The sequence below is a fragment of the Bactrocera tryoni genome, chromosome 3 (assembly GCF_016617805.1).
Source record: "Bactrocera tryoni isolate S06 chromosome 3, CSIRO_BtryS06_freeze2, whole genome shotgun sequence".
In the NCBI taxonomy this organism is placed as follows: Eukaryota; Metazoa; Arthropoda; class Insecta; order Diptera; family Tephritidae; genus Bactrocera; species Bactrocera tryoni.
Window position 1 is genome coordinate 64,744,356 of NC_052501.1, and position 22,615 is coordinate 64,766,970.

The 22,615-nt window shown below is 36.3% G+C and overlaps 1 protein-coding gene across 1 annotated transcript in view; it reads right to left on the reverse strand.

The window, feature by feature from the left end:
* The window catches only part of LOC120770736, a 122,667-nt gene that overhangs the window by 25,863 nt on the left and 74,189 nt on the right, over window positions 1-22,615 (reverse strand). The window contains exons 8-9 of the mRNA XM_040098324.1: window positions 12,348-12,476; window positions 12,011-12,211 (exon numbers count right to left, since the gene is read on the reverse strand). Of these exons, the coding sequence (XP_039954258.1) occupies window positions 12,011-12,211; window positions 12,348-12,476 (330 nt within the window). The remainder of the gene's footprint in view (window positions 1-12,010; window positions 12,212-12,347; window positions 12,477-22,615) is intronic.

Below are 22,615 nucleotides of genomic sequence, written 5' to 3' on the forward strand. Positions count from 1 at the left end.
CTGCTGGTTGCAATTCCTAACTTTTTTGGATCTCTTAGCACTGCGTGTGTTCGATTCCAACTCAAACTTTAAAGGGCCTTAACCACCGAGTTCCAGAAATTTTCTTTGCATAAAGGCTCCGTCCATCCAAGTGGCTACCTCGTTCAAAGCAGTTTCAGTCGACCTACCTTTGATCTAAGCAATTTCCCTTGCCCTTAACGGTTTACCTTTCGGTATAGTGATCTTAATGTACAATTTCATGAGATCCTCCAGAGTTTTCAACAGAAACGATGAAAGGCTAATGTGTCTGCACTCCTTGGCACCAAGGTGCGGGGTTTTGCCCGGTCTTCCTTATAAATATTACTATAATATAATGTATTAAAAGCGTGCTAATAAAATGATTCGTACTTAGACTCATCTTCTTTTTGAGATCATTGCAATTGGAAGTTGCTATATTAAAATTGTTAAAATATATTTAATAACATTCTTTGAGACAATTTAGAAAAACGCCTTTTAAAAAAGAAACGGTAAAATTTTTTTGCCTACATTAAGGCGCTAAGTATACCTGACTCCAATGCGACACTGCTAATATTCCAATTTGCACAAAATCTAATTTTTCTGTTTAATTTAGTTCAGAAAATATATAAATTATAGGTTTAAGGAATAAACGTTTTAGACAACAGGCATTTTCTTATAATACAAGTGGTCTACATAGTTATAAAAAATTTGGCAACATTTTAAAGGGCTAAGCGAATTAGTAATCGTGATGAAAAAAATTGAATATTTAATGTATACCTTTTGATAATTGTGCGGCACTCTGCTGCACTTAATCGTGCTACGTTAATTACTGCGAAATCGCGCCAACTAACACAAACACACACATTTTTACAGATTGTCATTGCATAACCTTAGGCGTACGACGTCTACCAGTTTGAAAAATATTTATTTTAGATTTAATAACGATTTATTAAATAATTTTATAATTTTCATGAACACGCGTTGTCTTAGCAATTTAATTTTCACTGCGTTGCATAGCCAAAGGCGCACGAACAAGTGTTTTAATTTTAATTTCTTGCCTCAGCGCGCCATTACACACGCGGTGGCCATATTGGTTTTACAACTTTTTGAACATTCTAAAATGAATATATATACATATATATATACACCTATATATATTTATGTATATGTGCATGTGACCCCCACTTTCTATGGCTGCTTACTGAAACTCATCAAATTAATGGCTGCCACCAATGCGAAAGCGACAGTTTGAATTGCTTTTGGCTGTTTTTTTTTTGCAGAGTGTGAGTGAAAATTTTTCAACTGCTCTGGGACTTCATGCGATGGCGCAAGTATTGGTTTATGGAGTATTTGCATTTGTCTTGTCGCCATGACACAAACTTTGCAGACATCTCGCCGCAGCTCGGACAAATATGGAACGGAAGACAGTGATTTGTTTGCCGACAGTTCAAAGCCAACTAGAAAAGGGCAGATCGAAAGCGAAATTAGTGTGGTGTCATGTGAGGAGGAGGGCGTGTAGTGGAAAGTATATGGTGATATTGGAGAGTGAATTGCAAAAATGGTAGTTGTGAGCCTGAAAAGTTTTGAGCAGGGCAGCGAAGTGTGATTTACTGACATGGGATGAGTGATAATGACAGAAGGAGAAAGAAGGAGAGAAAAAGATAGAAAAAGATATATGAAGGGTGAAGGATAAAGAGATAGTGGGACATGTAAGCGGGAGAAAAACCGATAGCTGGTGGAAGAGCGTCGGACAGCTATTTTAAACTACGCAACTGAATTTTTGGACTCGAGAAATAATATAGCACATAAAATTGTAGCTGCGTACTTAATACTTGGAATACTTCAAATCATTGTGATGAGTACATGCAGCAAACGGAAATGAGTTCGACTGTCTGCAGTCGCCATGTCATTTTGCCAATTCTTTGCTTTGCCGGATGTGAGCAGTAAAATCTGTTTACGATTGGTGCGGCGCCGGTTTGTTTTGGTGCGCTGTTAATTCCAAGCAAAGTGAGGGCGTTTTATAATTTCATTATATTTCGACGCAGTCAGAAGAGACGAGTTGGGAGTAGTCCATCTCCAATTTGTTCGTTCGATGTATTGAAGTTTCATTTAATTTCTAAAATTTTACTTATCTTCTTTAAATTCTAAACATTTTTAATTAATTTTTAAAGTTTTCATAAAATAAATTTCCAGAAAATAAGCTATTTTAATGATTTTTGTTAATGATTGTGGAATATCAACCACACTAAAATTGCGAAGAAATCGGTGTCAACTATTGTGCCTTTGAAGGAAAAAGTTGTCAGTATTATGCTTATAATTTATAATTTTAAAAAAAGTCAAGACTCGAGTTTGAAACCTCTTGACCATCAATACAATAATACATATATATGTCGCTTTCAAAAAAAAAAACTTGTTTTTGTCTTTTATTGTTGTAGTTTTGATATTTTGCCTACACATGATTTCGTAAATCTTTTGGATCAAACATTTTTTTTTTGTTTTTTATAAAAGAAAGAAAACACAATAAATTCTACTGAGAAGATGTTTATCTTGATTTTGATCGGTTAGTTTATATGACATGCTATAATGATCCAATCTGAACAATATTTTTGGTTATTGCGGCGATGCCTTAGCCAATAATCAATATCAAATTTCGTGAGAATACAATGTCAAATAAAAAAGTTATCCACACAACGTTTTTACCTATCCCAACCAAGGTTATATTGGCCAGCTGTAACGCTATACATAGACTAATAGTCCTTGGTAACGCCAGATGGGGTTCAGTTTCAGCTGAAGTATTCGTTATGCAGGACGTCAATGCAGCGAACTCCAAGTGTCTTTATATTTAATCTTTATACTTTATCTAGTTCATTGAACCGCGAAGCTCCTTGACATTAAAACGAGTTCCAGATAAGGCTGGACAGAAGCATGAGTGGTGTTTCATCGCCTTCTTTATGTCTCCTCTCCGCATTTTCTGCAAGTATAGTCGTTACTTATAGCCATCCACCTCGCATGTAAAGTCAGTAGTATGTGACCTGTCATGAGGCCAAAAACCGTCCTTCATTCCTCGCGAGTCAGTTAGAGTAAACAGCAAGGAATTTTTCTTTTGATTCTGAATGTCATTAAGACAATCCATGTCACACCGATCTTTGTGCCAGCTCTTTCGGAAATGTCTTTGTGCATCGTTTTTACTGACTTCGTATTTCTTGAATTAAAATATAAGCCTGATATTTAACACAACGGCTCATACGCTCCCAAATAAGTTTAATGTGTACATTGTGAAAAAAAAAGTACGCGGAAATAGTAAATCAAAATATAAAAATAATATAAAAATATGTAATACACTTACTCCAACGATTTTTCAGTTTGGGGAACAATAAAATATCACATGAAGACAAATCTGTAGAACACGTTGGTTGACCGATGGTATTTATTGCATTTTTGGCTTTAAGGGGTCGGTAGGGTAACCTTTTTAAAATTATTTTTTTTTTGCGTTTTCTGCTCCTTTATACCCTTAGAATTAATGTAGAAGCTCACTTTACCATTGGAAGGTTTCGAAAAGGTCCCAAAAATAATAATACCGCTCGACGTTCGAAGCGCTCGGAGTGCACAACTCAAACTTTAAACGCGTTTTTCTCCAAACACACTTTTTTAAACTGGCGGACCTGATTCCGGTCGAACTACTCAACCATTTTTTTAAATGTTCACAAAACGCCTGGCTGTCCCCTGGCTATCCCTCCGATTTTATAATTTATTGACAATGTTATGACAAAATTAAAAAGCATGGGAAAAATTGAAAAAAAAAACGTTAACTACTTTACTATTTATCGAAATTTTTTCATGATTCTAAAAAGGACGATAACCATTCACGTACTTTTTAAGAATAAATTTGCTTTTTATGTTTTGGATGATCGAAACATGAGAAATCGTGTCCGCCATTGAAAAAACGCATCTCATTCACCCAGCCATTTCTCCGACAGATGTCATCAAAAAATTCCGAAAAAACTTGTTTATACACTCCACGATATACCTTATGATATGTGAAAAAAGTTCTATTGTAAAATGAAAATTTATATGAAAAAAAAATTTCAAAAACAGGCAATATTCCCTACTAACCGCTTAAATTAGGTTCCAAACATACTCTTTTCGAAAAAAAATCAGCTTTGTCGGAACGAGTTGTATTTCATACCGAAAACACCTACAAAAATCATTCGAACGAATCCGCGAGAAATGTAAACCCTTATGCCTTCTCTATAACGCTTGCCAGACGATTTTCAGGTACCACTTTTTTCACTATTTTAATATTTTTATTAGTTGGAATGGTCAAAGGTCGTCTAGAACTAGGCATGTCTTCAACGATGTCTCGACCACTCGTAGGCTTGCGTTTTAGATAAAGCAGAATGACAGTAAGCCTATTTCAACATTCGCAATGATTCCGTGCAGTAAATTTGGTCAAGGTACAAAATTTGAGACAAATTTTTTGTTCGATACTTTTATCCATTGGAAAAATCACAACTCACTACTGAGGCAGGCTGCTGTAAACGAACTGATTGACAGATCGTGCTCGTACTTGGCATATTAATTAAGAACAGTTCTACCAACTTAGCAAATTATATTTTTTTGCTTTTTTATCACAATGTATAATTTTACCGCTTGAAAGTTCATTGCTCGACATTGAAACCCCACGTGAAAGCGATTTGTATTTCACGTATTTCCACTTTTTTATATGCCGAATGTCCCAACCGCAGGCATTCAGCAACAATTCCGATTTTCACATAAGCGAGTATAACTTTGGCTAGCATATATTCAAACCGTGTTTTTCATAGTTTTGCGTATTTTTAATATTTCTACAATAATGTGGAATATTTTTCGGAAGTTTGTGGTATTTATTTAGGGGGAGCGTGTGTTTAAAATGCGAAAGTTGTGCAAAGCCACAAGAATGGATTTTCGGAAAACATTCGGAAATGCCAAGTGAGTGTAAAACGATGTGCAAACAGTGAACAAACATTTGCTTTTCTAACAAAATAATTGCAGTTGTGGTTAACCAAAATAAGCATGTGTGGCATTGCTGTTGCATACTTTTGGGCATGCCGGGAATTAACGCATTGCGTTTGTTGCGTGAAAGCGAAAGTTGAGGGGCATAATGAATGAAGAAGAAAATGTTATTTAAGATTAAAAATTCGGCATATTGAAAATAATTTTTTAAGTCTTTAAAATAATTTTGATAGCAAAAAATTTTGAAAACTTGTGACACTTTTTAAATGAAAAATATTTCGTTTCAAAATCTTATTTTGTGCTTCTCAATTATGATTATTTTATATATTAATGTAGAAAATTGCTTTAATCTTTTTTTTACCATTCTCATTACAGCCCAGCCCTTCACCACCCACAGTGTTGCACAAACTCTTGACACTGCGTGCTTTCAATTTGTCATTTACACATGCAATCAGCAAATCGACGTAGTCAATTATAAATGCTAAAGTATATGTGTATGTGTATATGTAATTATTAAGCGTACAATTTAGTGCAAAAAGCTTACACAAGCTGACCAACGAGTGTGGCAGCCTCCGGCGGCAATTGGTGGTGGCAAATTTTAAATACTTCAACATGCCGCACACACATATATACACAACTGCTTCAAATGGAATTGTGAAAATAACTGTTTGCGTAATTACTTGTCATAATTTGCACGTTTTCCTAGCAACCCTGCTCGCCATGCTCGATTAGATCGCGGCGGTAGTGCACTTACGCCACATGAAGTCAAGCGTTTTGTGGCAGAAGTGGCATGTATTTTTCTACTACTCACTTAATTTGCACTACTGACTGCATACATACATATGTGAAGCACACTGTGCTTCAGTTAAATTATGTCTAAAGAGCAAATGAAGCAAATCGAGTGCTGCTTTTGTAGGCAATCGTCAGAAGTGGATACTTCATTGTGTGGTGAAGTGCGGCAGGGAAATTAGTTATTTGTCAATTTGCACTTAATTGACAGTGACGGAGTTCTTTTATGAAATTTGTGCAGTTTATAGGGTTGATAGCAGACGAATTGAGCAAATTTATTAAATCAACTAAATTTTGTTAATAAAACATTAACGAATTGGCGTACAAATAGTGTTGAGCTTTTATATAAAAATCATTTTGTATTGTTGGTGCTGTATTATTAACGAAAAATTGTTCAAAAATGTTTTAGGAACAAGTGGAATAGCTTAATAACAGCAATAGCCGCTACCTGCGCCTGCTGGTATGTTATATTTCTGGTTATAAAGTGACTTTTGAATGAAATTTGGCTACATTTGATAAGAAAATCATACTATATTCAAAAGGGAAATATTATAATAATAATAAAAAGTATACACATTAATTTTTAAATATTTCTCTTTATGTTAAAATTAAAAAAATATTGGACGCTTTAGTAACAATTTGGAAAAAATGTGGAAAAACTGTTATTAACGTTGAAGACAATCTCAGCGATGAAATATTTAACAGAAAAAACATAAAGTGAACCCCCAAAGCAGCTATACGCCTAAAGGTAGACTACACATATAATAGTTTTAAGAAATTTGCTTCATATTTTTAATACAAAGTGGTGGAGAAGAATGGATAATGTAAAATTAGGCCCAAAGTTAAATGTTCATCGATGTAGTGTTCAATATAATAACAACTAAAATCGATTAAAACCAATAAAAGTTAAAACAAAATATGAAATAGCGAGTTAAATCCAGCATACATGTATCTGATTTTAAAAACTAGTAATTAGATCAAATGTTTATTGTGCTATGAGGTACATTTCTGGCTCAATGAGCATGTAAACAAGCAAAACTGCCGCATTTGGGATGAAGAGCAACCTGAAAATATTCAAGAACTGTCATTTCATCCAGAAAAAACAATGGTTTGGTGTGGTTTAGTGAGCCGGTGGAATCATATTTCTTCAAAAATAGTACCGATGAGAACTTAACCGTTAATAGCGACCGTTATCGCGCCATGATAGCTGACTATTTGATACCTGAAATTGAAGCTCGTGATCTCGGTGACATTTAGTTTCAACAAGACCGCGCCACTTCCCACACATCGCATCAATCAAGGGATTTATTAAGGGGGGGGGGTGGTTTTGGGTAAGGTTTGACAACTTTTTTTTCCATTTTTTTAATTTTTTTCTGAACCACCAACATCTCAAGAATATTGTGTGAAAGTTTTAGGTCATTCGGAGAAGTACTAACGAAGTTACATCAGGGTGAACAACGGTACCTCCAGCTACCTGCGCTGAGTGTATGTACAAAACTTTAAACTTTTTCCAAATATGTCATTTTTTAAGTCGGTGACCAGCCTACAGAAAAAACTACTTCATCGATCGTTTTGAAATTTTTTACAAATATTCTACATATACTTACATAGCTCTCGAATGACGTCGAGTTTTTCCAAAAATTTTAATTTCTAAGAATTTTACAATAACAAATAAGTCGATTTTTTCGTCTAAAATTGTCATTTTGGCTTGAAAATGGTATCAAAAATTGAAAAATTGAAAAATTAAAAAAAAAACTCGATGTCAATTGAAAGATGAACTATTAAACTAAAGAAAGCATTTTGATTTTTTGGTTTCGGATGATCCAGTGATGCTGTCGGCTGGTCACCGCACAACAATTTTTTTTCGAGGTGCCTACAGAGATCGACTATAAATCCGTTATTCCTCGCTATTTTTCGATAAAACTTTTCTTAAATATCCTTCAAATGTTGTACTTTCATATAATAATATGTAAAATAAACCTACAGCAATGATTTTTTCTAAAAAAATTCACGAAAAAGGTCTTTTTTCGACGTAACAAACCCCCCCAAAAAAGAACACATCAGTAAGCAGATAATTTCACATTTTCGGTCGGCCGATAGGCCACTTATATCGTATGATATCACAGTTGGACATTTTTCCCGTGATAATATGTAAAGTATTGAGTCTGTGCGAACAATTCCGCGTCGTTTCAGGCCTTATGCGTGTCATTCGCCAGTTACCAGTCGAAATTATCGAACGAGTCATCCAAAATCAAGGGATGGACCATCTGAGACGAAGCCGCGACCGACATTTGAAAGAGACAATCTTCAAAAAATAAAAGCGAAAGAATGTTCTTTCCTCAAAATGTATATTTTAAGTTTCAGTGTTTTTTCTTTAAAAAGTAAGTAACTTCGAAATATATCGCCCATTAGATTGATTATATGCCAAATTTATATAAGTTTAAGAACTATGAAGTGACTTGAACAATATGTAAATAATTGTATACCCTCCATTTATATATATAACTAAGTTAAATTAGCTTGTTTCTAAGCTTCGATTGAAATTTGACCTTGAAATAATCGGGAGCTTCATAAACGATGGTATTTCATGAAGTAGAGTGGAACCTATCAGAACTATATTAAGTTTGGCGCGAAATTCTGATCTAAGTACTATGAAAAGGTAGTAAAATTGTCAAAGTTTTATAACTTTGAACTCTTGGTCGAAGCATATTTTCCAAATTCTTGCCATAATAATTGTAACTAATTGTTCATATTTGAGTTCTGTTCTTTTAATAGTGAAATTGTCTATGAAAGCACCAATAATGTCATTTAGATCAATTAAACGGTACCAATCAACTTCTTGTTTTCAAACAACACCGAAAAACACCCCAACGTGGCAATAAACGAGTGTCACGCTTTCGCTTTCTGAACCTCAACCTATATGTATTGCTGTCAATTTAAAAAAAGAATTGAGCTTCTGGGTCTTTTAACCACTCTCTGGAAGTTGGCGAATCGAAAGCAGTCATTGCAAGCTTATTACAGCGCTGAAATGTATGCTACATATTCCGCTTTGGTTTGAAAATTGTTGTTAGTGAAGAGTTGGTGAGTAATATCTTACTGAAAAAATATATATTAATAGCAATTATTTGAAGGGTAGGCGATACTTTATATAATTTAAAGTTTTTAAATTAATATTTTTTTCACCTGTAAAGTTGTAATTAATCCTTAATTAATTTTATTGCACAGAAGCGCCCATCCGCGCATATATAGTACTATCGATGTAGGTTAGTGCATAAATTTCAACATTTTCAGTGCAACCTTTGACACGCACTTGTGTCACTTTAATTAAATTTCGTTTCATTTTAACTATGAACTGTCTTCAGCTTTAAAACATTCGATAAGATAGACACACATGCATATTATGTGCACATATGTATATGTATATGTAGTAGTGACCTACAAAATTAATGATGCTTTGATCTCTGCGCGGACATTGAACAAAATTTACTTTTACACACTTTTTGCCTTCTTCTCCTCAGTGCTGCAGCACACACACGATTGACCTTTGCACCTTGACCCGGAAATATTGACTTGCAGGATGTTGCAGTGTGTAAGCGATATGCTTGTAAAATATACGACTGTATATATGTAGCCATATATCGATATGTGTTGGGCGTGTGTGTGTGGGTTGGTGCTGGCGGCTCCGCACAGGCAGAAAAAGTAATTTAGGTGCAACTGGAGCACAAGCGCATACTTATGCAAGGACATGCAGCAGTGTGTATGTGTTACTATGTGCGTTGGCATGCGGCATGCATAGTACACTTCCATATATATTTTTTATGTACATCAGTATGTACTCTACTATATACTGTAATACCTGTCGATGCATGCACCTTAATGACTGTTCGCTGTAATGTTGCGGCGCTCTCACACTTTCATAGCAGCTATATTTGTGTGTGTGTATGCTTGTGGCAGCGAGTAATTGCATACCATAGAATTGGAGACATACGCGGCGTGTCAGGTTCAAAGGTGAAGTCGAGAGCGCTTGCATTTTCATGCGCTCACCGCTTTCAATAGGCGGTTGAAAACGAGTGTATATTTTATGTGTTGGAATTTTTAAAATTTAGTAACTTTTTCACAAATTAATTTAGTTTAATATAGCTGAAGAGCGGTTGAGACCACTGAACATAAAAATTTGTACTCCAAACACTTTTTCGAGACAGGCACTTGAGATAAGAATAAAACACTTCATGTAATACAAAAAAAAAAATAAATATTAAAATGAAATAAAAAAAAAAATAACAAAAAAAAAATCAGACCGATAACTCAAACACTGAAGACCAAGATCGCATATAAAAAGACGTACGGGCGATCAGACCGACGAAGATGGCTAAATGGATTCAGCTCGCCTCGCTGAAAAATTGTATGTATATGTATAACAAGCAAACTAACAAGTTCGCCTGACACATAGATGGTGCGAGTTTCCGGACGCTGTCTCAGGAAAATCTACCATCATGGATTAGTATGCTAAGTTTGAACGTGAGCAATGAGCAGCGAAGCTGTTCGAGATAGCATGCTCTTCAAAAATATCTACTGAACGCGTAAATCATATCATTCGCTTATATCTTGGTATGAGAAAACTCTGTGCACCCACTGCGCTAGTTCACTTTTGACTAAACGCAACGACGAGTTGATGATTCGGAGCAGTGTTTGCAGATGTTCAATCCGAATTAACTCAAGCTTTTGACCACAACAGCGACTACTTTATAGCATTATTGGACCGTTCGAAGGATGAAATCGTCAAAGAAAAACCGCATTTGAAGAAAAAGAAAGTTAGAAGTCAGTGAGGATAATGGAAAATTCCATGGATTGGGCTTCGAATTGCCACCACATGCACCATATTCTCTAGAACTGGCTCCCAGCGCCTATTTTCTATTTTAAGATCTCAAAAGAATGCACCCTGGAAATTAAAAAGTGGTCGCTGAAACTGAGGCCTATTTTGAAACAAAGGGGAAAGTAGTATTACAAAAATGGTATCGAAAAATAAGCAGCAGCAACCTGAAGATGCATCGTTTATGGGAAAAGTCGACCAAACATTATTTCCAAAGCGACGAAACGAAGCTGCAGAGTCACCCCCTTTAGTCACGGAAGAAGAGCTTTGGCCATAGTAAAGAAAATAACCGAACATCAAAATGCCTGGATTAGATGTCATACCCAACAGAGGCCTGAAGGCAGCTATAAGCTCAAAACCTCAAGTGTTTGCTGAAATGTACATCGCTTTATAAAGGAAGATGTGTTCCCCGACTCGTCGAAAGAACAGAGTTTAGTTCTCCTCCCAAAACCAAAGAAACCACTTGAGAAACCTTCCTCGTATCGTCCTTAATGTATGCTCCACACTATGGGTAAAGTGTACGAAAGATGGCACGAAAAAGGACTGCGCGTTGAGTACCCTTGATGTCAAGAATGCGTTGGACCCTGCAAAATGGTCACACTTAATCAAAGCCCTAGTTGAAATACACGTCCCTGAAATCCTCATTAACACTATCACGAGATATTTCAAAAATAGAAGGCTAAGTTTTGAAATGGACGAAGGCACCAAAGCTACTCAGTCTCGAGTGGAGCAGCCCGAGGCTCAATTTTAAGCCTACTCATATGGAACCTCATGTATGACGGAGTGCTAAGACCCAGCAACCAAAAGATATGAAACTAATAGCATATGCGGACAAACTCACTGTGATAGTAATGCCTATTAGTGCAAAAAATACAATGAGTGGTTACCTTGGTCTATGCCAATGGCTCTTTTCTGTGAGTCAAAACAAAAGTTTTACTCATAAGCATCAGGAAGGTGGAAGAACGAACGATAGGGGGCGAGATTACCTTACAGCCGCAGCTGAAGTACCTGGGAATAGTATTGGGCTCCATACCTGGTGTATACTCTAAAAAAAAGGTTGGCAAGGACTATTCAAATGGCTCTGTGTGAGTTCATGTTAAAAACGGTAGAACCCGAAGTACGCAAACACATTTTCAATAAAGATTTTCAGGATTATAAAATGAAAAAAATCTTAACACAAATGTTATTTCAATAGTCTTTTAATGCATTATATGAAAGGCATTTAAATATTATTGGAATATTTGACAATCGCTAAATTTATCCAACTGTAGTCTAAGAATAAAACCTGTTCCCAAACTAGATTCTCAATTCGCAAACCCCATTTTACCATTTTAATAGATCTAATCAGATTTTTTCACTTACCTTTCACCGTCACGCCCACCGTCTGCAGCACCTCCAGCTTCTTCTTATTCGTTGGCGATTGACCGATGCATTTGTAGGTGCCCGCATCGTGGTAGACAACATCCTTGAGTGAAAATTGACCGGTGGGAGTGGTTAGACCATGACCTAAGCCACGTAAGCGTGCGGTTACCGGATCTAAATGCGACCAGCAGCCTAAGGAACCTGTGAAAAAGAAAGGAATTTGGAAAAGCTTTTTTAATAGAAGCAGCGAAAAAGAAAGCTTATGTCTCAAGTATAATAGGTTGCCAACATAGTTAATGATGCAATTTAAAGCAGTTAGCGGATATTGAATTATTACCTTGCGGACACTGTAACGTCACTGCGCCACCTAATTGCACTTCCAGCTGTCCCTTATTGGGATTATGAGAGGCCGCTGCGACTGAGACATCTTGATCGTCCGGCTCGGAAGTGACGTCAACTGAATCATCTGTAAAATAGTAAAGAGTGAAGAATTACTTTGAGTTGGGGTTTTAAATTGCTTTACTTATACATATAATATACCTCTCAGCCTATAGCGCATAAATTACTTGTATTAAATAAACATTTGAGGCGGCAAACATTTTATCACAGCTTCACGCAAACTCAATCAAACTTTTTAAATGCAAATTTTAAATATTTCCTAAGTCATATTAATAACTTCAAAGATTTTAATCAACGTAAGCTGCTTTGGCTGACAATATAAGGTATATATGTAAAAGCGTAGCATACTTTTCAGCGTGCAAAATTACTTTCACCTTCTAATAAATAATTCCACTGCGCCCTAATTTCCCTTAAGCAGATTGTCATATGCATAAAATTATAACACACACACACACTTATTGCCTACAACTACATGCACACACTTAGTATGCTCTACACACAAAAAGATGCCATGAAAATCTTCTGAGAATTTTAATGCCACGCTTGAAGAGAAATGCAAATCCTTAAATGCTTCCCAAGTTGTAAAGTCAACTTATTGCTGCTCAAATATTATTTGTTACGATTCTTTAAATTTTTTTTCGAAAATTTGAAATTTCTTTTGCATTCTTGTCACAATAATTCCAGCCTGAGTGATTTGATTGCCACTTGCCATCATAAATAAATACATGAGCATATGTCGTGGGGACATATAAATATTATTTGCATACATGAGGCACACTTTAAAGCGGTATTTGTATGAAGATGGCTGCTTGCCAGGAAGGCGCGTCAATCAACGCGCGCTCAGCAGCTTTTCCTGCCTTTTCGCACGCTTCACGGGCGGAGCAAAGCAATTTCCGGCAGCAATCACTTGCTACGCAAGGCCGCCACGAGGAGGCGCAGGTGTGCATATATGCTGAATTATTAGTAAATTTGTATTCGCAGCGTTTTTGATAAATATGCGTTCGTATGAGTTTGTCTATATGTACACATATGTATGGGTGTAGCTGTGGGCATATTTCGGCATGCCACTTCAGGTTCATGATAAGCGCTGCGGCAAAGTATTCAGCGCCGCAGACGCTCATATACATCAACGCGCTGCTGTTGTTGTTGTAATTTCCGAAAATCAAGCACACACTTGTCTACTTTTATGCGCCCCAGATTCACGCAGGTATGCAATATTTCAGAGACAGCCAGGTGTTACACTTTCACTGCCATTTTGCAAGTGTTTTCATATACATATATGCGCAAATACATATGTACAACTACCCCCACAAGCACTGTAATGCTATATGTATAAGCATAACTACACACTCATATATTTATGTATTCAAATTTCTGGCAAATGCTACAAAATGTTCGCGTCATGTCACAGACAAATTTGATTTACAATGATGAGGCTGTCGCGCCAGCAGATAGGCAATATAATTTGTGCAAATATTTCTAAGTCTACATGTGTGCGCAAGTTGCTGATTCAATGACATGGAAATATCTGCACAGATAACGTTTGCGCGACATACGCGGCTCAGATTGCAGGTGGTCTCGACATATATTCAATTAATTCAAAAATGAAATTTCTTGGGAAAAAGCGATATGATATTGCGGCATTTTTCATTGCACACTTTATTGGGGTTTCAGGTGGAGAATGGCGGCGAGAGGTCCTGAAGGTTGGCTGAGATTAATTCATTAAAGGTAGGTATGTGTGGAATTGGAGTATCAGCGTTGGCATATAGTATTAAAAGCGAGAGTGAAACATTGATTTTGGTGTCTGCTTGAAATTATAATTTTTTTGGTAGTTGCCAAATCTGAGTAATTGTTTTAATTCAGCCATAATAAAAATATTTCAGAATATAGAAAAGTCTTTTCTTTAGACTGTTATAAGTAGCATTCTTTTAGACATTAATCGTTATATAGTGCTTTACAAGAACTAATTAAAAAGTAATAATTAATTTAAAAAGTAATATTTGTTAAGCATAATTTCAAGAAATTTACAATTAATTTAACAATACGGCAACCTTAGTAAAAGGTTTAAACAATTCTTAAAAAATTATACATGTACTGAAATCTTGTTCGAAAAATAGTATATACGTTTATTTGCATTTTGTTACGAGATAAATGGTTATTTGAAGTAGCTCTTAGGTGGCATATATATACACACTAAAACGGTTAAGCATGGTGGCCTTAGCATTATGGTGTGGGCGTGCTTCTCGTATAGTGGTGTTGGTCCTATCCATTTGACTGATGGCATCATGGACCGAGTAGTATACGTAAATATACTAAGAGACGTTATGTTACCATTTGCTAGCTGGAAAATGCCGATAAAATGGACGTTTCAACAGGACAGCGCCCCAAAACATACTTCCAAACTAGCTAAGGAGTGGTTTGCAGCTGAAAAGATCGACGTAATGCGCAGGCCAGCTCAGTCCCTGGACCTGAACCCGATTGAAATCTTATGGGGAGATGTCAAAAGAGTTGTAGCAACAGCAAATCCAACAAGTAGAGTACACCTTTGGCAAGTGGTTAAACAGACATGGACACAAATCCCTGTGAAGCGTTGTAAGGATCTTGTTGATTCTATGCCACGTCGATGTGCGGCGGTATTAAATAATAAGGAATTTACTATTAAATACTAGAGTACGGACAATATGTAGCACAGGAAATATTAACTTCAAAAGGTATTTTTAAATTTTTTTACGTAATTGAAGTAAACACTACTATTTTAATGAACACACAAGTTTTTAGGTTTTTTTTTAAATATGTTTTCGTGCGTAAAAACGAAATATTAAACAAAAAATGAGACTGTGAATATTCTTAGCACTAATAATAAATACTTTCCTTACAACTTTTTATATGAATTTGTATCTTTTATTTGAGTTTAATGCTTCGAAAGTTAGGACCCACAGACACTACTACTTTCATGATCACAGCTGTATATATATAGAAATCTTATTCATACGTTAGATATAAGAAAAAAATTTTCAGCACGGAGAACACGATGAAGTTACTGCTCGTCTAGAATCGACCTAACCCAAATAGAAGATTGCTAAATAACTCAACATTCATCTTTCTCAACCAACAGTGCAGTGTTATCGAGCTCCCGTAATTAGGCTAAGAGGCCCCACAACAGCTAAGTGTAAGTCGATAGCCTACTCCACAGACGAGATTTATTTAAAAAAAATGCTTTATGTGTTAACATTACGGTGACCAGAATGAATTTTCAGAGAATAAGTTAAAAGAAATACAATTTATTGTGAATGCAAATATAGTATTATCAGTATATTATTATTAAAATACCTACAATAGACTAAAATGATTCGATGACTTTGCACAATATCTCGGAAGTCTTGGAGTATCACCATGAAAATAAACTTCACTGAAGACACGCATATGTACTAAGTGTTTTTTTCAGCTAGAAAATACGTATGAATTTCGAAAAACCAAAGGAGGTGTAATTTTGTGCTGAAGAAAGTTTGATGAGTGCAACCAATGATAACGGGTTACATGGGTTTACGAGTTTCAAAAAATTTATCTTCTTTATTGTCTTATTAAATTTTACAACACCTCTAGAATTTCCTCCTAAACTTTCCAGTAAAACCGAGTAATAGTTTTGGAGATACAGCCTTGAGAATTTGTGCGCTCGAGGCTAGCTAGGCTAAGTGCGCCGTCTTTAAATGAGTTCTTCTCGAAGTTTTTGAGGTCGGTTGGCAAGATTGCTTGGGAACTATTCAACAGATCTTCACAAAACTTTACACATGTCTTTGAAATACAATTCATAAAGGTTTGGACTAAGGATTTTTTTTCGTTTACAACTATTTGGAAAAAAACAAACGTCACGAAATTTTCATTGAAATTTTAATTTTTTTTGTAAAAATATCTGTCAAAAATTAATTGCCATACAAAAGAGCTTTTGGAGATACCTAATCGAAATCTTTGTAATATTTGGTATCTTTTAGGTAATCGTATAAAAATATGGCACTTGATCATAAATTGGAGAGTAAGCAAAATTTTAAATGAGTAGTGCTTTCATTTCATCAAATATGGCAGAAGATCAAACAAACGAACGATTTTCGCATATTTTTTTACAAATTGTTCGATATTGTATTTGTTATAAAGACAGCTTATAGTACAGGTAGACTGGAAGATGTGTATACTAAAGTAGATCGATTTCGGCTATTTAGAGATGTGAGTTGTGACATGCTTGAACTACTTTTTGTACTAAATTTACGTTGTTTATTTAGTTATTTGTTCTAATAGTATATACGGCAAGACCTTTAAAAATATAACTATATAGGAACTAGGCGTTATTCTAGAACTACACCACCTAATTTCGACCTTGGAGTAGTACATAAGGTTAATAATATGAGCCAGGAAGTCGGTGGATTATCAGAAAGGCAATACGGCACTAAAAGGAGTTGTCGACACTACCTCATAAATATTGTGATGAGTTATTTCGAAAATAGAAAGCTGATCAACGACAATAACGAAGGCACCAAGAGTTACTCTCTTTCAAGTGGATTACCACAAGGTTCAATATTAGATCCTCTTCTATGGAATCCCGTGCTTGATGGAGGACTAATGATACAACAACCAAAAAACGTTAAGCTAATGGCATACCTTATAGTGGTGGCAGTAGCTATACAACTTGATGACCTCCAAAATAAATATAATGCATAAATGGTCTGCGCCAATGGTTTTCTTCAATGAGTTTGGAACTGATTGAGCACCAGACAGAAGTACTGCTCATACGCACCTGGAAATTTGAAAAAAATAACTCTCACTATAGGAGAGTGTGCGATTACTTCACATCCACAGTTGAAGTACTTAGGGCTAATATTGGGCTCCAAACTAAAGAACACTTGGCATACACATCAGAAAAACCAAATAATATTTACAATTCCTTATCAATAATTATGGCAAATAGAGGCTGTGTGCGCTCCGGCCATTGACTTCTAATCGCAATAGCGATGGGCTCACTAATACTATATGCTGCTTAAGTATGGATGCAGGCAGTAGACATAAAAGTGTATGCCAGAGCAATAATTTGGTGCATAGACTCACAGTAATGAGAGTAACAAGTGCTTCCAAACTATATTCAGTAACGCAGCTGAAGTACCAGCTAGTATGCCGCCCATAGACATCCAGGAAAACGAATTTACGAGATTATATGAGCTATTTGAGCTAATTACAGATATCAAAAAAAGAGAGGAGAGAAAGAGGAGCGTAATTATAAGACAGCAGCGGTGACAAACCTCAACCAAAGGACGATGGACCCACAGACTAAAACCTGACAGCCAAACGTTGATAGCTAGACAATATGTGGACCTGGATTTCCATCTGTCCCAAATATTGAGCGGTCATGGGGGATTCCGAAACTATCTATACAAATTTGAAAATGACGTCAGCCCGTCTTGTTCGGTGTATACGTGCTTTTCATTGTCATCGGTTTCTAAATATAAGAGAAAAGTTTTAAACTGCACTAGGTGATAGATTAACGGTGGAAAATTTGACAACACTTATGTGTTAGTCCTCTGATAGGTGGAAAGCTGTTCACGAAGTGGAAACTTCCATTATGACTAAATTAGGGCAATTACAGCAGAGTAGGCATCTTGTCACCCCCATGAAGTTATACCTTATCTGGTTGTTCCGTGGGAGAGTCTTGAGTTGGGAGTATGTTAGGTTTAGAGGATTAAAGTTCCGCACTATGGCTTTCGAAGCTTTCCCCTACTATAAAAAAATGTGTCAGGTCAGGCTGACATCAGTTAAACGTCTTATGTACTTTGAAATTAAAACCAAACCATTCATTATCCTTGCCCGATACTACAATTGGTCCACATAAAATTTTATCTTTTTTTTATAAAATTTAAGTTTTTTACTTTTGGTTTTCGATCCGAACCACTATATAGTTATATGAGACGGGTATGGTTATAGATCGGCACAGTATTAAAATCGATCTTTCCGCCAAACATATTTTTCAGTTGAAGAGATTTTTTCAAGAAATCTTGCATGGATTATGCGAAGAAATAGTTCAGATCGGTTCACTACAGCATACAGCTGCCTCACGAACTGATTGATCCAAATCGCGTCCTTGATTTGAAATTATTTTTATTTGTGAAATATACTCTAAGGCACTTCATAAGTAGATCGATAGGCACAGCAACCGACGCTATGTCTTTTCCCGCTCTCTTGACATTTTTCTTCAATAAAGTTTGCCATTTCATCATGGAAAGATATACGATCCAACAACGAGTCGAAATTATTAAAATTTACTACCGATATTCATAGTGAGTGGCCTCAACTTTAAGAGCTCTACGTCCAATTTTTGGTCGTCATAATAGTCCTGTCAGATTAACAATTGAGCGCCTCGTGGATAAATTTTAATCCACGGGCTCAGTACGAAATGTTTCCGTGCCAGTGAGGCAAAGAAGTGTTCGTTGTGTCGAGAATATTGCTGCCGTTCATCAATCAATTGGGAAAGATCGAAATCAGTCTCTCACTTGTCGTTCTCAAGCGTTGGCAACTTTGTGACGTCGTTCTGACGAATTTTGCGAATTTTGGCCTACATCTTACAAGATCAAGAACTGAAGCTGCTTGACCACCAGAATCGTCAAATGTTTGTGAATTGGGCTGAGCAACAACTTGCAAATGATCTCTTTTTTTCATTAAATCATCGCCAGCGATGAGGCTCATTTCTGGTTGAATGGCTTCGTCAATAAGCAAAATATGCGTTATAAGTCACCATTGCGTCCTGAAAAAACTACGCTTTTGTGCAGTTTGTGGACCAGCGGCGTTTTTGAGTAGTACTTCTTCCATGTTGACCAAGACGGGCACGTTGCTGTGAATGGGAATCGCTACCGCTCAATCATAACCGAATATTTTTGGCTCGAATTGGATGATATGGGTTTGGACAATATGTGGTTTCAACAGGACGGCACCACAAGCTACAGTGCGAATGTCACAATCGATTTATTGAAAACCAAGTTTGGTGAACGTGTTATCTCACGAAATTACCCAGTAAATTGGGTGCCTCGGTTGTGCGATATGACGCCGGTAGACTGTCTCCTGTAGGGCTACGTCTAGTTTTTGGCCTTGGTCAACGAGTCAGCGACGATTGATGGACATTTTACGAATGTTGAAGGTGAAATTGCAGCACTATCGGTCGATTTATGCTTGAGAACCGTGGAAAATTTGGGTTCAGCGTCTGGACTCTGCAAGCGTGCACATGGTGGCCATGCAAAAGAAATGTACTTTTACAGAGAAAAAGAATTTCATCGATAACCCTAACTGTTTTGGTTTTATTTAAAACTTTTCTAATGCTCTTATTGAAAAACCCTATAGCTTCGGTGCTACCGAATTTAATTGTTCTTCTTCTTGTTCTAATTCTACTTTGGTTCATATAGCACTATTTGGTTGTAAATACGTATGTAACAAAATTTTGCTAATTTTGTAATTTATTTTGGTATAATCTTAAACAAAACAATATTTAGCATTAGTAAAATTCCTAATTAGGTTCAGTTCACAAAACCTAAGCTATTTATAATACCTTCTAATGATTTTCTCAAAGTATTCAAATCAAAAAAAAAATGAATATTACTGCTATCCTATGATCGCTATAATTTATATACTCCACAGCAATAAAATATTTTAACTAATGAGCAAAGTTATATAATTATAAAGAAAACTTGCATATCTGGAGCCTTTAAACTTCGTCTCGTTCACAATTTCGCTTTGCCATAACTAATTATTTTGTACTCCATAAAAAAAGCGCACAAAAAAGTAGAAGTTGCAGAGAAGTGCAATAAAAACTGTTTAATATGAATTGCGGCATTTATGCTACCCACTCAGCAGTGAAGTTTGCCAACTATAACTGAGGCAAATATTTAATAGCACAACAACTGCTACTTCAGAACCCTTAGAGGAGTCAAGTTTTTCACTGGAAATTAGTGTACTCAACCGACTGCCACAGCTACATAAGAATTGCACATTCACACACATACATTTTTACAAACACATAATCAAACACACACACACACTCAAATGCAGCCAGCGAGCACTCAAACGCAAGTATTCGCTTTCATTTCTAAATACTCCAACTTTTTACACGATGATGAGTACTTGTATGTGTGTGTAAGTGTGTTATTTTTTTTATATATACAGATGAACTACTTGTCTGCGCTTATGCACTTCATTTTACATACACGAATGAGTACTTGGGCATGTTTGTGCACAGACAGACAGGCATATCTTCGCACTTTTATTTCACTTTTGCAGTGCAACACAACTCGTTGTTTTAAGTGCACTTTAATTATTTACAAATGACTCAGTTTCTCAACGCATTCAGTGTCTATTTGGCGAGCACTGTATGACAGACAAGTGCATAGACAAGCGGAGAAGATGCGATATGAGTAGTCATAAGTAAGTCATTTGTATATGTTGTGGCAGCACTTATGTGTACGCGTGCTTGATAATAGTTACACACACATATACATATATGTAAGTGTGTGTGTGAAGAACTTCATTTTTTTAATTTGAGAGTGTTTGTGTGCTTGAGAGGGGAAAAGACCGCATTTCAATTTCAGGAAGTACTTTTATGCAGCAACAACTGACACTAAGGCGAGCGAATGTGGTCTACTTTTAGGCGCAAGACCTTCAGGCGCTTGTTGCATATGTAAAGAGTGCTTGCGATGCGCAAAATGTGGGTTGCCTAAGCGAAGGAGTTGAAAAGGTAAACGAAATTATCAAAGGCAAGCGCCTTTGCATGCGCCTATAAGTATGCAGCTGTATGTCTCAGCTAATAAGCAGTTATGCGGGTTTATGGCGCACTAGCACTGCGCTAAGTAGCTAACTGACTTGCATTTAACTTATGAAATTTTGCACTAATTGTTTAAGCTTAATCATTGCTTAAATATGTGAATGTAGAACACCTGCGAGGTAAATTATTTGCTCCATGGAATGAAATACCACTTTTCCTTAACTCCAACCAAAAGGTCATCCACATTTTTGATTTTTTTGTGCCCGTCCTTAAGTTTTACATCACTCCAAAGGCCACTCTAACACATTCATATTTTCGGTAGATAACCGATCCATTACTAGCCTGGCGGCACGTTTCGGATCATTACATGAATATCAAATTTACAGGCTTTGAGTCAAATGAAAATGGCTGCATTTTTTGCCTTAGGATGTTTTAAAAGGAATACTGCTCCATTCTACCATCAATTCTTACCAACGCTCTCACTCCATATCACGAAAACGCAGCTCTCACAAGACATTAACTCCACCATGTTTTACCGTTTTTTTTGGTGTACCTTGGGTTTTGAGATCGGCCTTTCGGACGTTTTACGTTCAGGTCTAATTCGATTTACTTTTGTTTCATCGCTTCATAGCAGTCTTTTCTAAAATTTTTGTGACTCTCAACCTGAGTCCAAGCGAAAGTAATCCGCGCTTTTAAATTTTTAAATGGATTAATCTTGCACTGTTTCACAATTAATCGATCAACTTCGAAAGTTATTTATGTGGAGGAGCCTTCCGGATTTTATTTTCATCTCTGTATCACAACTGACAGAAGTCAATATGTACTACTGTGCCCAAAAAATAAGGTGACATTTGAATTTTGGAGAATTATTTTTTTTTTAGGTTGGCAGTACTGTCAGTCACTTTTTCAAAATATTCATTAGTGTTTGAGATACGTGTCGTTTTGTGAGCTGCTAAAAGTGAGTTTTTCCTTTTTGCGATGTCGAAATTTGTTGAACAAAGAATTTGCATTAAATTTTGTTTACGGAATCAATTTTCTGCTGTGGATACGTTGAGGATGGTTCAGAAAGCATTTGGTGATATGGCTATGTCTAAAAAAAATGTTTACAAGTGGTATAGTGAGTCTCAAGCCGGCCGTGAACGTGTCGAAGACGAAGAGCGTCCAGGGCGACCATGCGATGAAACTTGGATCTATGCCTACGACCCCGAAACAACCGATCAATCGAGCGAATATCGTGTCAAAAGAGAGCCGAGACCAAAAAAATCGCGCCAAAGTCGCTCCAAAATCAAAGTCATGTTGACGGTTTTCTTCGATTATCGTGGTGTTGTGCATTATGAAATCCTTCCAACCGTTCAAACAGTCAACAAGGAATATTATTTGAACGTTATGCGTCGTTTGCGTAACGCTATCCGCCTAAAAAG